Below are 17373 nucleotides of genomic sequence, written 5' to 3'. Positions count from 1 at the left end.
GCAAATGTACAAGTGGGTGTTTTTAACGACAGTTTGTGTAAAACAACACTATGATAATAATAATGATAATAATAATAATAATAATAATAATAATATGATGATGATGATGATGACATACGATAACATTAACATAGTGATGTCGAAATAAGGCAATTATGTCACGCAGCATGCGAGTACCCTTCACTGAGAGCTGCCAACAGCTGCGGTTCGGATCCCGTCCGTGGCGTGTCCAAAACATTTGATAATAAAAGTTTCCTATTTGTGTTCAAGAAGCTAGCTCTACATTAAAAAAATAGATCTGGATGCAAAATGACCACATTTTTTCTTTTCCTATTTTTTCCGGTTCCCCCCCCCCCTTCTTCCCCCACTTTGGCGGACGAGCGTTCCCCAGCTTCTTTCCCACCTGCATCTGACTCACTCGGTAACTCAAACCATTATAGCAAACCACGTGACTTCGTCGCCGCTGCAAACCGAAACTTACTCTCCCTTCACTGGGCTCTCTGATGTGCAACATTGAGCAACCGCATACGTGGAAATTGAGCTCTACATCAGCCGTGTGAGAAAGTTTGTCTTTGTTACTGTCACTATTCCGACTGTTCCTCCTCCGCCGTGTCGCTTCAACCTGCCGCCAACAGGTAAGTCATGTCTGCAGCGAAGATTTCCAGATGCGTTTTCTTCGTTTGCTTTCACGATTTGAAATTGATACGAGAATTGGAAGGCGTCATCTAAAGCGTGCTCGTAATCAGAAAATACTGGGCGTGTTGTGTTTATATTCAACGTGATCTGTTCATTCAACAAGAGATGCCTTCTTCCCAGTTTCACCCTTATGGTTTAATTAACGCGCAGGTTCGCCAAGTGTTACATGGTTACAATGTTACAGTTTCATTTAGCAGGCGCTTTTATCCAGAGCGACGTACATCCGAGAATTAATACAACACAAGCAAGGAAATACTCAGGGGACAACAAGGCAAGTAAGTTCCAAAAAACTGGGTTCAAATCCGATAGGACGTAGGTGTCGATAGGCAGTGCACAAAGGCAATGCATGATGCGTAGAAGCGGTTTTTTTTTCGTCATAATAATCATATTCATCATGTGACCCGGCTGTCAGAACACACTGTTTCAGACAGGTCTCAGGTGTGGGTTGTTTGGTTGGAGATGGTTAATTTTAGACGTGGGTTTGGTGCGATTAAGATTAAGGATTGGCATCTAGACGGGGGGGGGGGGGGGGGGCTAAATGCCACTTGTTTAGGGCAAGGTTGCATATTTTGGTGTATCACCGGGAATCGAACCCGCGACCTCCGGTTGTTGCTGAAGCCATCATATGTTTAGATTGATGTTTCTTGGTCACTGTGGTGCAGTCAATGCTCATGAGAACCAAATGACCCACAGTCTGTGGTTAAACTGAATCCTTCTGAAAGACGCTTCGAGAGGTGTAGGCCACTGGTAGCAGAACAACAACATGGGACTTGCGGTGTTAATGGTTGGATTGAACAACAATTTTTAACACATTTATCACAACCAATTGCCCCTGACATTTAGACAGTGAAACTAATTGTGTGATTATAGGATGGAACACTGACGATAGCAATGACATAAGGCAACAACCCGTGTGGTGCAGTAAGCTTTTACTCACCAGTGTTGTGATCAACCTGGTGGACTAGATCAAGTAAGTCAAGTTTCATCACCAAACATGACCCGGGTAATTGCTGTGTCTAACAGCCAAGCAAATACACAATCTGGATCTTGTTCAACAACTGGGCATATATCTGTTCGTTCGTGTGCGTGTGTGCGTGTGTGCGTGTGTTCCTGCCTGACTGTGGCATTTTATTGCATGTATGCTTTGTGTTATTCAGTCAGTTGTATTTGTTGTTCGGGAACTTTGATTCTTCCAATTCTGAGGGTTTAAATGTAGTGTTTCCCTAGTAAGAGATTGGGCTGTTGACTATGGATGGGAGCCAATCCAATGGACAACACAACAGTGCCTTTACCTGGTTCAGAAATCTCCAGCTCAATTCTGTTATCTGCAGTGGAATAGTTCCAGAATGGTTCCATGGAATTATTTCCAGGAAGTAAGTAAAATAAGATGCCAAACCTAATCACTGTCTGACATCTGCTGGAATGGATGAGAGACAGTGAGGAATGCAGTAGGACTTTTTATTTTTGTTCTACTATAAGGCTGTGAGTGTAAGGGTGAAGGGACACTGACTTTTTCAACATTTGTTCCAGTATGTTCTAAAACAAACATGTTGTTTATTACTTAATTTTTAAAAAGTCACAGACACTAGTTAAAATGGAAAAGATATGACACCAAATTATGTTATCAGTTTTCATATTTTGTTGTTTGAAGACTATAATCTTAAATTAGCAAATTGAGGGTGAGCGATCAAAACAAATAAAACGTGTGCCAGTGATGTTTTTTTAATGAATCAACACAATTTAATGTACTGGAAATGGCAAGCTTCTCTACACTGAATATCCCACAAAATAGTGGATATATATTCTTATCAAATACTTTTGCACTCTAATGGATTTGACTTTTCGTTGAGAACGTTACAATTCCTCCGAAGCTTGTCTATATGATATGGTAAAATGTGGTTTTAATCTACAATAATAACTGTAGATGTCTTTATGCGTGCTTAATGACTGTAGATCAACATCAAGAGCAAGGGTAATCCATCACTTTTATTGACTAACATTAGGATTCATAGTCTCTATTAGATAATCAATACAATCAACATACCCATGCAGGTTATGAAAAGGTTGTTGTGAGCTGACCTGTTTTGTTCATGGTAATTTGGTTACGGTCATTTCATTTGCAGGACTGCAGAGGAACTGTTACTGTCAAAGCCCTCAGGCTACTTCCTTATACGAGTCAGTGAAAGCAGGATTGGCTACACACTGTCATACCAGTGAGTACTTCCCCCTAGTTTACCTATGACAAACACATGTTGAATAACACCTTTACAGAGTGGTCAAGTTTATTTATAGGGTACTCTCAGTGTCTCATTGAAGAGCCAGCCTGTCTCCCTGGCACTATATGGTTTAATCCCTGTAAATACACAATGTACAGTTTATAAATGGCCCCTCCCTTCTGTTCATCCACACACTTTAAAGTTCTAATAATACTGTTTGAATTGTCCTCTGTCTGAATTTTAAACCACATGCTCAGGTTAATATCTACTCTGTGCATTTTCACTGTAACATGTTTTCTTATCAGTTCAATATGTTTTGTACAATTGCAATACTAAATATGAGATTACTGTAAAGCAGATCACAGAAAGGTGAATCGTCTGGACACAACGTTTATTGAGAGAAACGTTTCATCACTCATCTAAGTGACCTCTTTAGTCTCAACTGACTGCAGGTATCCCCACCCTTATTGTCAAGTTATTCAGGGGAAGTTGCTTCAGCTCCTGCCCAAACTTGAAAAAGGCCTTAGCCAACCACAGGGAATTTATGGCACAACTCGAACAGCAATCTTCTTTAGTCTTGTTTTAATTTAATTATTTCAACTTTCAAGCTTTGTGATGATTGTGTTGTTAGGTTGAAAACCTTTACAATACAAAAAGAGGGGGAAAAATGCTGCCATTACTGCTAATTTCATTCCACAAGTACAGAAAAATAAACCTCCTTTTTTACTTAGTCATTCTTTTTAAGGGTATGAAGAAAATGAATCTCACTCATATTCTACATCCTTTACCAAATTAAATCGATATATAACCATACACATTGCACTTAATTGCACAGAACATGGCTAACCTCAAGCTAACTGAATTACACGAGACAAACTACAAAACAAGGCAATCTGAGTGATTAGCTAACCGTTTTAGCATTAGCCTCATACCAGAATGCTAACTAGCAATGAATTGTAACAGTAATGCTAACCACCAATAAATTCTAATGACAAAAAAGGATTAATTAGCCCACCAGTGGCATCCATGTAGACGGCCAGCAAGATGAAGCTCTCCCCGCTCCAATTTCAGTTTAACTGCGACTAGTTGGCTCTCAGATAGCACACATCTGCAGCTCACGCCACACTCTCCGTCTCTCCCGTCGTGAGCGCCCCTTATCTTTTTTCTTCGTGAATGATTTTTTTTTCCTTTTTCGTGGCCTATGCACAACAACCGCCAAACTCAACTTCCTTCCATGTCAAAACAAAAGCCACCGTTCATTTAGGATCTGGCAGCACACCTATAAACAATACAGTGGCATAATGACCGAAAACAATGATTGGTTTCATTAGCAAATAGCTGTGACCAATAACTACAGTTTCAATGGCCATGTGTACTTTTCACAGAGGACTGGGGAATAGTTGCAATCACAGCATTTTAAGATGGTGACAGATATAGTCCTAACCCCCCCTCGGTTCAGGAATGGCAGTTTCCTCTTCACATAGAAGGTGTTACGGGTGTGTGATCTGGGTCATCGGGGCTCGCCCATCCCCTGATTGGTGTTTCAGTTCACCTGCGCCCGTGTGCCTGAGTGACCCAGATTGCCTGGCTTCATGCACCTGTTCCCTTCTCCCATTGGCTGTGCAGTACCTGCGCCTAATTTCCCTCCCCTTTGTCCGATTGGTGGTATGGTTCCTGCCCTGACCTGCGCACCTGCGCGCCCAATTCCCTGATTGGCCCCCCTAAGTATATATGCCTCGTGGTTTCTCGGGCTCCTTGTCGGATCGTCTCTCACACTCTCACAGAGACACTCAGAGACTCTTGGTCGCTGGATGCTCCACATCATGTTGTGAGCTTTCTCCTCTGTCTGTACCTGCCATCTGTTCCTGCTGTTGACAGTTTTTGTGCCACGTCATGTTGTGAGCTTTCCCCTCTGTCTGTATCTGCTGTCTGTTCCTGTAATGTAAGTTTGTTTGCCTTATTAAAGCTTTGTTCTAGCCCAGCCTGTCCTTGCCGTCAGCATTTGGGTCCTCTCCCTGCTCTCGCCGTGACAGTATGAACTGACCAAATATGGACCCAGCAGACCTTCTCAGCCTGCCATATACAGTGCATCCAGAAAGTATTTACACCCCTTCACTTTCCCCACATTTTGTTATGTTATAGCAGGGGTCAGGAACCTTTTTGACTGGGAGAGCCATAAAAGCCAAATATTTCTAAATATATTTCATTGAGAGCCATATAGTATTTTTAACGTATAATAAATTAAATATGTCTTACTTTTAATGCGACTTCTGGTGCTGCATGGTTTTGCTGATGGCCTTGTAGTCTGGTTCATACGTGGTGAGGTTGAGCTTCATGCAGGCGTTGAGGCTTCCATCAGTTAAACGTGAGCGTAGGTTGGTCTTAATGTTCCTCATATGCGAGAATGACTGCTCACATGCATATGTAGAGCCAAACATGGTCAATACGGCAATACTCACACGCTGCATTGTGTGGTATGTCACAGGAAGCTCGTTCCAAGTTTTAAGAATCAGCTGGTCTTCAGGTTGAAGATTTTTCATTTCTGTCCACTTGTGTTCCCTCGCCATCTCTGTTCGCTGTCGCCCAAGACTTTCCAAGAGACCCCGGGGATGCATGTCAGGTCGATTTTGTCCACTGCACACTCATGTGGATGAGTGATGAACTTGAAAAGACCAGTGCGCGCAAGAAATTCTCCAAAACGTGCTTTGAATGACTGCAGGAGATTGGACGTAAAGCCAGCTAGCTGCTGGAGATCCAGATGTTGAGTGGAGTCACTTGCCAAGCATGCATCTCTAAATTGTTGCAGTCTTTCAAAGTGCAGAAGACGACCTGTTTCAATGTCCCTGAGAAAGACTTCCAGCTTGCTTTCAAATGCAAACACTGCTTGTTGAAGGAATGAGATTGTATTTCCAATACCTTGCATTTTCACATTGAGCTGGTTCAGATGGCCAGTTATGTCCACGAGATAGTGAAACTGCAGGAGCCAGTCAGTGTTGTCTAGCTCAGGATGCTTGACGCCTTTCATTTCAAGAAAAGTCCGGATTTCACTAAGGCAAGCTGCAAAACGGCTGAGCACCTTCCCCCTTGACAACCAACGCACGATGCTGTGTAAAAGCAGACCGGGATAATGATTCCCAACTTCTTCTAACAGAGCGTTAAACTGGCGATCATTTAAAGCTCTGGCAACAATAAAGTTGACCACTCGAATGACCAGCGACATCACCTCACCAAGCTCCTGGCCACACGTCTGAGCGCAAAGCGCCTCCTGGTGCAGGATGCAATGAAAACTTAGGATGGCTCTCTTTTCATGTTCACGGAGAAGCGCTACAAATCCTTTGTTCTTCCCCAACATACAGGGTGCGCCATCAGTACAGACAGAAATAAGTTTATCCATCGGTAGTTTTTTTTCTTTAGCAAACTCCATGAAAGACGTGAATAAATCCTCTCCTCTTGTTGTCCCTTTCATTGGCAAAACAGCCAAGCTTTCCTCACGCAGTGTGTCACCTGCAGCATACCTGGCAATTATACTGCACTGAGATAGATGGCTAACGTCTGTTGACTCATCTAACGCGAGAGAAAAGTATGTCCCGGCGTTTATGTCCTTAATTTGTGTTTCCTCGACTTGATTTGCCATCATGATGCTACGATCGTGCACAGTTCTTGCTGACAGGGGCATGTCTTTTATTCGTTTGATTATCTTGTCTTTATTTGGGAAGTCATCAAACAGTTCATTGGCCACATCAAGCATGAATGTTTTGGCGTACTCGCCATCTGTGAATGACTTTCCATTCCTTACTATTGCCAAAGCCCCCGCAAAGCTAGCGGAATTCCCGTCCCCTTGCTTGGTCCACACACGTAGTTGCTGCTGACTCGTCTGCACTCTCCGCTGTAGCTCCTCGCATGCCCTTTTCCTGCTGTCCCCCGCTGGAGATTTCGACGCAAATGAAGCATGGTGTGTATCGAAGTGCCGCTTTATATTTGACCGTTTCATCGATGCAATTTTATCATTGCATATTAGACATACCGCAGATCCTGCTCTCTCCACAAATGCAAATTCCTCTGTCCACGCAGCCTGGAATGCACGGTAATCATCGTCTTTTTTTCTTTTCGCCATCTTTTCCGTTACAAGGGTTGAAGCGGATAAACTAGTTGGCTATCTGATAAAATTGATTTCTTCACCTTTACAATGACCCGGACATGCTCGCGAGCCATTGGTTCCCGACCCGACCCACGGGTGACCCGTGAAATTTATCTTCAAAACTAATTTCTGCTTGCTTTAAAATGACACAGTATTATTAAGAAATATCACAAGTATTTTAAAATCAGTTCCAAACTGATTTAGAAAAAAAAAATGTTCAACTCAAAATTGTCTGGGAGCCATATGCCGTCACCGGAAGAGCCATATATGGCTCGCGAGCCATAGGTTCCCGACCACTGTGTTATAGCCTTATTCCAAAATGGATTAAATTCTTTTTTTCTCATCAATCCACACACAATACCCCATAATGACAAAGTGAAAAAGGTTTTGTAGAAATTTTTGCAAATTTATTAAAAATAAAAAACTGAAATATTGCATGTACATAAGTATTCACACCCTTTGCTATGACACTCAAAATTGAGCTCAGGTTCATCCTGTTTCCACTGATCATCCTTGAGATGTTTCTACATCTTGATTGGAGTCCACCTGTAGTAAATTCAATTGATCGGACATGATTTGGAAAGGCACACAACCTGTCTATATAAGGTCCCACTGTTGACAGTGCATGTCAGAGAGGAAACCAAGCCATGAAGTCAAAGGAATTGTCTGTGGACCTCCGAGACAGGATTGTATCGAGGCACAGATCTGGGGAAGGGTACAAAAAATTTCTACAGCTTTGAAGGTCCCAAAGAGCACAGTGGTCTCCATCATTCGTAAATGGAAGACGTTTGGATCCACCAGGACTCTTCCTAGAGCTGGCCGCCCAGCCAAACTGAGCAATCGGGGGAGAAGGGCCTTGGTCAGGGAGGTTACCAAGAACCCGATGGTCACTCTGACAGAGCTCCAGCGTTCCTCCTTGGAGATGGGAGAACCTTCCAGAAGGACAACCATCTCTTCAGCACTCCACCAATCAGGCCTTTATGGTAGAGTGGCCAGACGGAAGCCTCTGCTCAGTAAAAGACACATGACAGCCCGCTTGGAGTTTGCCAGAAAGCACCTAAAGTACTCTCAGACCATGAGAAACAAGATTCTCTGGTCTGATGAAACCAAGATTGAACTCTTTGGCCTGAATGCCAAACGTCACGTCTGGAGGAAACCAGGCACCTCTCATCACCTTGCTAATACCATCCCTACAGTGAAGCATGGTGGTGGCAGCATCATGCTGTGGGGATGTTCTTCAGCGGCAGGAACTGGGAGACTAGTCAGTATCGAGGGAAAGATGAATGGAGCAAAGTACAGAGAGATCCTTGATGTAACCTGCTCCAGAGTGCTCAGGACCTCAGACTGGGGTGAAGGTTTACCTTTCAACACAACAATGACCCCAAGCACACAGCCAAGACAACGAAGGAGTGGCTTCGGGACAAGTCTGTGAATGTCCTTGAGTGGCCCAGCCAGAGCCCAGACTTGAACCCCATTGAACATCTCTGGAAAGACCTGAAAATAGCTGTGCAGCAACGCTCCACATCTAACCTTACAGAGCTCGAGAGGATCTGCAGACAAAAATGGGAGAAATACCCCAAATATAGGTGTGCCAAGCTTGTAGCTTCATACCCAAGAAGACTTGAGGCTGTAATCGCTGCCAAGTGTGCCTCAACCAAGTACTGAGTAAAGGGTGTGAATTCTTATGTAATGCAATATTTCAGTTTTTTATTTTTAATAAATTTGCAAAAATTTCTACAAAACCTTTTTAGCTTTCTCATTATGGGGTATTGTTTGTAGATTGATGAGAAAAAAAAGGAATTGAATCCATTTTGGAATAAGGCTGTAACATAACAAAATGTGGGGAAAGTGAAGGGGTGTGAATACTTTCCGGATGCACTGTATGTGTGAGGATTTTGGTGTGCCAAGGGACACTTTCCTCAATGAAGAGCCAGGCTTCTTTGAGCTTCTCACTGCTATCTGGAAGCAGGACCCCGACTTATCCCAAGAAGTGGCTTTCTTCAGGTGGAAATTCCAGCTAAATCCGGTTCCTCCCAAGCCCTGCACAACAGCGTCTCAGCTACTCAGCACTACAGCGACTCAGCTGCCCAGTGTCCCAGGGCCTCAGCTATCCAGCGTCCCTGAGCCTCAGCTGCCCTGCACCCCAGGGCTTAAGCGGCCCAGCGCCCCAGAGCCTTGGCTACGCAGCGCCCCCGAGTCTCAGCCACCCAGCGCCTTCCTGTTCTAGAATAGTTGGTCTGTTTCTGAACCATCGGCCACCGTGCGGTCTGTTCCTGAGCCATCGGCCGCCATGTGGTCTGCTCCTGAAGCGTCGGCCGCCGTGTGGTCTGCTCCTGAGCCGTTGGCCACCTCAGCCGACATGCGGTCTGCTTCTGAGCCGTCGGGTGCCTTGGCCGGCATCCAGTCTGTTCTCCAAGTGGCTACCAGGCCACTTCCAAAGCCTGGTCCCTGAGCGGCTGTCGTGCCACCTCCGAAGCCTGGTCCCCGAGCGGCCGTTACGTCACCTCCGAAGCCTGGTCCCCGAGCGGCCGTCACGCCGCCGCCGAAGCCTGGTCCCCGAGCGGCCTCTGCACCACCTCGAAAGCCTGGTTCTTGAGTGGCTGTCACGCTACCTCCGAAGCCTGGTCCCCGAATGGCCGTCACGCCGCCTCTGAAGCTTGGTCCCCGAGCGGCCATCACGCCACCTCCGAAGTCTGTTCCCCGGGCAGCCGTCATGCCGCCTCCGAGGTCTGGTTCCCCGGCGGCCGTCACGCCACCTCCAAGGTCTGGTTCCTGAGCAGCCGTCACGCCACCTCCAAAGTCTGGTCCCTGAGCGGCCATAAAACCGCCTCCGAAGTCTGGTCCCCGAGCAGCCGTTACACAGCCTCCGAAGTCTGGTCCCCGAGCGGCCGTCACGCTGCCTCCAAAGTGTGTTTCCGTGTTCCCCGAGCAGCTGCCCCGCCGCCTCTGAGGTGTGTTCCCCGCGCAGCCATCCCACAGCCTCCGAAGTGTGTTCCCCACACAGCCGTCCCGCCGCCTCCGAGGTGTGTTCCCCGCATGGCTGTCACGCTGCCTCCAAGGTGTGTTCCCTGCACTGCCGTCACACCTTCTCGGTCCTGTCTGCATCGCCGGCCTCCAGAGTGGCAGTCCTGTCTATGTCTCCAGCCTCCAGAGCGGCGGTCCTGTCGGCATCGCTGGCCTCTGGGTCATCCGTCTACCTGTTCTGCCCCTCGCTCCTGCATCCTGGTTGCCCTCCAGATCAGTTCTATCCATCGTTCCAGCCCTCAGGCCGTCCGCCTTAGATCCCTGGCCCCATTCATCCTCCCCCAGAACCCCTCCATCCGTTCTGCTTGGTGCTCCTGGTTTATTCATTTGGGATGTCTGGAATCCATCCCTTGGGGTGGGTGGGGGGGGTGCGTGATCTGGGTCATGGGGGCTCGCCCATCCCCTGATTGGTGTTTCAGTTCACCTGCGCCTGTGTGCCTGAGTGACCCTGATTGCCCGGTTTCACACACCTGTTCCCTTCTCCCATTGGCTGTGCGGTACCTGCGTCCAATCTCCCTCCCGTTTCTCCAATTGGCTGTGTGGTTCCTGCCCAGTCCTGCGCACCTGTGCCCAATCTCCCTCCCCTTACTCCAATTGGCCATACCGTTCCTGCGCACCTGCGCCCAATCTCCCTGATTGCCTCCCCTAGGTATATATGTCTCGTGGTTTCTCGGGCTCCTTATCGGATCGTCTCTCGCACACCGAGACACTCGCAGAGACACTCTGTCACTGGACGCCCCACATCATGTTGTGAGCTTTCCCCTCTGTCTGTACCTGCCGTCTGTTCCTGTAATGTAGGTTCGTTTGCCTTATTAAAGCTTTGTTCAAGCCCAGCTTGTCCTTGCTGTCTGCATTTGGGTCCTCTCCCTGCTTTCGCCATGACAGAAGGCCTCTTTGACTCCCTGTTCAAACCGGCATTCCTCCCTATCAAGGATGTGAACATCCTCATACTTGAAATCAGAATCATGTTTATTGGCCATGTAGATTTGCACAAACATGGAATTTGACTCCGGTTTCGTGGCTCTCTCAGTATACTTAACATAGAATAACAACACTACAACACATCAATCTACAGATATACGTATATACAAGGATTGACTTATACAGGTGAAATAAGGCATGAAAGTGTGGCCACTGGCCTGGGTGTAGACTCTAGAGTCCTGGCCTGACATGTTAGCTCTTCTGTGTTGTGCCATCCTCTTGGCCAGCGTCTGTTTAGTTTCCCCAAATGTACAAGTCACAGCAATCCTCCTAGCACTTAACAGCGTACACTATATTGCTTTGCTTGTGCCAGGTGACCTGATCTTTAGGGTCGACCAATTTACACATCTCAACTGTCTGACACTCCCGCCACATACAGAATCGCCACTGGTTTATGCTTAGGCAGCTGTTGTCCTTCTCCCTTCGATCAGCTGGTGCACTGTTTGGGCATCTTCCTGGCTTTGACAAACGCCCAGTTAGGATAACCACACTTAACCAGGGCATGTTTAATGTGGGATTTCTCCCCTTCCCCAGCCGCTGTGTCGTTGGGGACATTGTCAGCTCAGTGGTACAGCATCCTGATAACTCCTAGTTTGTGCTCCAGTGATGAGAGTCAACCCTTAAGAACTGATCAGTATGTGTTGGTTTGCGGTAAACATCAACAATCAAATGTCCCCATCACCAATTGCAATTTCAGTCTAAGAAAGCTGAGCTGTCATTTTTCACATCCTTCCTGGTGAACTTGATGTGGTTGTCCACAGAGTTAATGTGGTCGGTGAAATGTGTTACACCCTGAGATTAAATTTTAACCCAGGTGTCGTCCACAAATCTGAACCAATGGCTAGGTGGTGTTCCTGGATAGGACATCAGAGCCCTCTTTTCCACTTCCTCCATATACAAGTTGGCCACTACAGGTGAGACTGGGGAACCCATAGCACACCCATACCTCTGCCTATTGTACTGCCTCCTGTTTGTGAAGTACGTGGACTGAAGACACAGCTTCAGGAGCAAGCACACTTAGTCAGTGTTAAGGGTGGTCCTATTGCTAAGGGTCATCTTGTAATTTTACGTAGACCACCTCCACTGCTTCATCAACAGGAACGCACATGAGAAGAGATGTAACATAAGAGACCATTGTTTCATCTGCCTCCATAATGATGTCCCTCACGTTATCCACACACACACACACACACACACACACACACACACACACACACACACACACACACACACGTATGTGTATATATATAGATAGATAGATCGATAGATAACGTGTGTGATGTATGTGTGTATGCATATATAATTTGGAAAAAGGATATATATTTTTACCATGTTGTTTCATCCTTGACTGTTTAACCCTGTGGAAATCAATAAATACTATACTTAAAAAAAAATGAGGATGAGCACATCCTTGATAGGGAGGAACACTGGTTTGAACGGGAAGTCAAAGAGGCCATCAATGTGAAGAGGGAACGACCATCTCCGAACCGGAGGGGGGGGGCTAAGAGTACATTTGTCACCATCTTACAATGCTGTGACTGCAACTATTCCCAAATCCTCTGTGAATAGTACACGTGGCCATTGTAACTCTAGTTAATGGTCACGGCAATTTGCATATGAAACCTCTATTGTTTATAAGGGTAGGGTAGGGATACCTACAGTCATTTGAGACTGAAGAGGTCACTTGGATGACTGTGAATGTTCTCATTCATCCAGGTCATGGTTATCCAAAGGAGTTGAACCAAGTGCAACCGGACTTGGTATATATCTGTGAAGACGTTTCGCCTCTCATCCAAGAGGCTTCCTCAGTTCGTGCCTTTCTGACTAGACCAGACTAGTCTGACTGGCTGGTGATGAGACTCAGAATTTATCCTCTTTGGAGTCGTTATCAGAGCTATAGATGTCCATGGCTCTTTGTGTCCCGATGTTTACCAATGCCCGTCGCTAACAGAGCCATAGATATGAGTGGCTCTTTTGTGTACCGATGTTTGGCCGCGCCCATCGTTATCGGAGCTATTTATATGCGTGGCTCTCCTGTGCTCCGATGTCCAACCGTGCAATTTGCATTTGTTTAGCAGCGACGGTCGTTGAGGGTGTTAGTTTTGACTTCATTATTCAGTGGTCATGAGAGTCGTTGGAGCCGTTAGTGACCGACTGTTGTTCTTGGACGCTAGGCTTCTTGAGTCTTGGATGAGTGGTGAAATTTTTTTCCCACTAAACATTGTGTCCAGATGAACTGATTCAACCTTCTTTGATGTCCTTACCTGGATTATTGAGCATGCATAAAGACACTGTATAGCAGCGTCCTGCTATGTGAACTTTACATTCACCTGTGATTGCTAGTCCTTGTTTTTGGCATTCTGTACAGAATGACTCCTATCATTCCTATTTCCTTAATCACCAAGTTACAGAATTTCATTTCAATATTATTTGGATGGTTTATACTCTTTCATAAATATTATCAGATCATCTTTTGTTCAACTGTAAAATGTTGTGACGTTGTGTTTATGTGCTTTTGCTTTAATGTTGACTGTTCCACCAAGGCAAATTACGAGTATGTTCAAACTTTCTTGGCAGTGGATAAAACTTGAACTCGGTGTTGACTTTTAGAGCCCAGGACCGCTGCAGACACTTCATGATTGATGTGCTGCAGAACGGACGCTATGTCATTGTAGGTGAGAGTGCACATCACCAGAGTCTGCAGGACCTGGTGGACTTTCACAGAAGGACTCCCATCATGCCTTTCAAGGAAGTGCTGACTTTCCCATGTGGACAAGTGAGAAAATGCTCCATGATTTTAATTGTGTGATGTTTTTTTCATACATCCACGTGAAGTCTTATTATACAACCAAAGAGGGGACCTATTGAATATGACTTATCTGTTTCATTAAACCAACAAATCTGACTGCATCTGCTGTCACTCTACGGTTCCTCTCTCTCTCTCTCTCTCTCTCTCTCTCTCTCTCTCTCTCTCTCTCTCTCTCTCTCTCCCCCCCCCCCCTTCTTTTTAAAGATCTCAAAGGATAAGGCTGATTATGCGGAGCTGCTGTTACCCCATAATCAACCAATGTCCCCCCATACCAATCCACTGCTAAACAGCTCTCTGAATAATTTGAAAGCACAGGAAAATGTTGTGCCTGCCCTCCCTCACCGATCCACTACACCAAGGGACTCTCAAATTTCATTGCCAAACATGACCCAGCACACTGCTGCATGTAAAGGCCAAGCAAGCACACCACTTTACCCCTGTCTGGAAGATGAACTATCACACTTCAGCTCCCAAATCCAAGCCACGGTAAATAAAATATCTTTGGTAATGGTCTTGGGCAATATTCTGTGAAAGGATGATTGTAACATTTTCCTGATCTTACAATTCTCATCACCAATCAACAACCTTCCCAAGTCAATGTAAAGGTTTTTATATCAATGCAAAACCAGAATGGTGTCTCTTTTCTTTTTTCTTTTTTTTTTAGAATCAAAAACTCAGACATGAAAGCTTCTTAAATATCTGTAACAGGAGCTAAAAAAAGCTTCTAAAAAACGCTTTTCCCTAAAATTCAGAAATCTTAGTTTGGTTAAATATGGGCTTGGCCTGAGGTCAGTTTTATTGTAGCACTGGGTTCTCTCCTATCAATTTACAGTATAGTTGTATAATGTAGGATAAGATTGTTTGTCATTTTTCAGGTTGAGGCAGTCAAGCCGGTGCCATTGCCCAGGAGGAAATTAATTGCCCACATCCCCCAACCAGACCAGCCTCCTGAATTGCCTGCAAGAAGTTTTCTCTTTCTACAGAAGAACGAGGCTTGCACCAGAACTAGCTCTGCATCTGGAACAGTCTGCAACATAGAACAACTAGTCACACAGTCAACTGGGTGGGAGGATGGTCACTCCCACAACACCAAAAGTCAGTCAGGAGGAAACCCAGATGTGAAGCCATCAGTCGTCTCGAGCCTTTTGACCTTCAAGAGGAAGTTCCAGAAGAGGAGGAGCACATCGCAGGAACATTTGTCCGTTGAGATCCACGAGGAGGCTGAGGAGAGGCTGAAGGGGCAGGCAAGAGTCACAGCAGGGGATAGGGAGGGAAATACCGAGCATGAGTACCAGAAAGTTCCATGGGAGCAGACTGTCGGCGTTGAGCCAATTTCCTGCACTGGTACAACCATGGGACTGACTAAGAAGGTGCTACCACAGGAGTACCTGCCACCTCCACCTTTTGCCCCTGGCTACTGATACACATCTGTCGTTCTAAAAAATTTTGGATTGATGTGTGTGTGTTTCCTGTTTATATCTTTATGTATGTCTGTCAGGTCCTATAGGAAGTAGCTCGACAAAAAAAAAAAATTACCAAAAGGTGGGGTACATGGAGCTACTTTAAATAAACAACTCTGAGTGGGAGAATTAAGTCTCATTTATTAACGCCCCTGGGGAAATTCAGTTACTGCAAATTAACCCATCCTAGTGCTGATCTGTGTAGCTAGGAGCAGTAGGCTGCCGCCTTGATGCTGTGCCCAGGGACTAACTCCAGTTCTTTTCCCATTGCCTTGCTCAGGGGCACAGACAGGAGTATAACCCCTATGCATGTTTCTTTTGATGGTGGGGGAAACTGGAGCATGTGCAGAAACCCCACCACAGACATGGGGAGAACATGCAACTCCACACAGAGGACAACCTGGGCTGGGCTGGGCTGACCCCTCCCCCCTAAAGTTGGACAAACCCGGGATTCAAACCCAGGACCTTCTTGCTGCGAGGCGACAGCACTAACCACTGGGCCACCGTGCCAAGAAGGTTGTGCTAATGCCTGGATGTTATCAAATGTGACTCAATTACACTAGACAAGTTTCTGGGAGTAGCACCATTCAATAAAGGAACAATAATAAAATTGAAAAGGGAAGAGTGGGACACGGCATGTTCTTGATGCTAGCCGCTCTGGGAATGGTTTCTATATCATTAGATCTCGACTATTTATCAAGAGTGTATAAGGGACAGAGAGAGAGTGACAGAGAGAGAGAGAATAAGATAATGAGTGATGGGAGAGAGGGAGTGGCAGACTGATAAAAAATTGCCAAATTCATTGTAAAACAGCATTTAACATAACCGGTGGAACTGTCCTTATCACAGTTTTCACTGTCCTAACATATCACTGTCACTGTCATAACATCATTTTAACATTTACTTTAAGATTGCAGCTTAAAGCACATTTTAAAATACGTATTAGCAGTGATATTAAATTATATATACATTGACTCTACCTTCAAACCCCATCTCAAAATGTACCTTTTCAAACTGGCATATTCAGTCTGATCCACACTTCATTGAGTTTTGTGCAGATGATGATTTTATACTTATAAGTTGTATTAACTTTTTATGTCTACCCTACTTTGTTTTGATTTTATGCTGTCTGATACAGTGCTGCTTGTTTTTTAAACTGTGTTCCGTAAGGTGTCCTTGAGTGCTCTGAAAGGTGCCCACAAATAAAATGTATTTTATATATATATATGTATATATACACATATACATACACACACACACACGCATATATATATAATATGCCAGCATACAGTTTTATGTAATAACTTTGAGCTAACGACCTATTAAAAAAAGCCTGTTCACTTAATGTCTGGTTTGACCTTTAGAGCAGCTGCATGAAAAAATGTTGGCTGCATAATTAAACAAGGGGCTTACTGCGAGATATTGCCTGTTATTAAAATTAGAGCTAAACCACTGGTTACACCAAACACTCATTTTTAGCACTGTTCATCTTCAGGCTACCCTCACTTTCAAGCCACCTCTCGTGTAATTTTCTCTCCTACTCCCCTGTTCCGTTTCCTCCTCTCTTCCCTTCATTTCTCTCTTTTCACTTTGATATGTGGTGGATTTTAGGATGCCAGGTTTTGTTGTGAAATGCTCTCAAGTATGCATTTCATTTTTCACATTTGAGTACAGAGGCACCAAAAGCAGACTTTGTCCTAAGAACAGCTGCTGTCTTGTGGTAGTGAATGTTCATGAGATCAGATGAGTTTATTGCAGGAATTTGAAATGCCAATATATATATATATATATATATATATATATATATATATATATATATATATATATATGACAGGGACTGCATGTCTGCTGGTCCTGTATGGGGCTGGAACAGTGACATTAAATTTTGGCATCAAAAATAAAATTTGGCAGTACTAATACAACTTTTTCCAATTCAACTGTTTCAATGCTGTTACCCTTTTCAATTCAGGTTTTGTTTTCAATGCCAAATTTTACTTTTGTTGCCAAAATTTAATGTCACTGTTCTAGCCCCATAAACTTGATGTATAA

General features: G+C 44.9%; 1 protein-coding gene across 3 annotated transcripts; it reads left to right on the top strand.

Annotated features, from left to right (window-relative positions):
- The first annotated feature begins 476 nt into the window (after nucleotides 1-476).
- On the top strand, nucleotides 477-17090 carry hsh2d (hematopoietic SH2 domain containing). 3 transcript variants are annotated; one of them, XM_056276897.1, is made up of 6 exons: nucleotides 477-635; nucleotides 1928-2069; nucleotides 2820-2909; nucleotides 13666-13831; nucleotides 14069-14350; nucleotides 14740-17090. In XM_056276897.1, exons 2-6 carry the CDS (start codon nucleotides 1945-1947, stop codon nucleotides 15283-15285), a joined length of 1209 nt encoding a protein of 402 aa, XP_056132872.1. In that variant the 5' UTR covers nucleotides 477-635; nucleotides 1928-1944; the 3' UTR covers nucleotides 15286-17090. The 3 variants fall into 3 exon arrangements, with proteins under 3 accessions (XP_056132872.1, XP_056132871.1, XP_056132873.1); XM_056276896.1 differs by having other exon boundaries at nucleotides 1924-2069; XM_056276898.1 differs by lacking the exon at nucleotides 1928-2069.
- Nucleotides 17091-17373: the final 283 nt, after the last annotated feature.

Source organism: Lampris incognitus, chromosome 3 (assembly GCF_029633865.1).
Source record: "Lampris incognitus isolate fLamInc1 chromosome 3, fLamInc1.hap2, whole genome shotgun sequence".
Taxonomy (NCBI): Eukaryota; Metazoa; Chordata; class Actinopteri; order Lampriformes; family Lampridae; genus Lampris; species Lampris incognitus.
The sequence above is the reverse complement of the archived record's forward strand: the minus strand, read 5'-3'. Positions and strand labels throughout refer to the sequence as shown.

Bases quoted from the DNA above. Each gene is read 5' to 3' on its own strand.
- hsh2d (XM_056276897.1), top strand. From the start codon at position 1,945: ATGGATGGGAGCCAATCCAATGGACAACACAACAGTGCCTTTACCTGG. The intron at 2,070-2,819 runs GTAAGTAAAATA...TTTCATTTGCAG, and splicing joins CATGGAATTATTTCCAGGAA to GACTGCAGAGGAACTGTTAC. The intron at 2,910-13,665 runs GTGAGTACTTCC...GTTGACTTTTAG, and splicing joins GGCTACACACTGTCATACCA to AGCCCAGGACCGCTGCAGAC.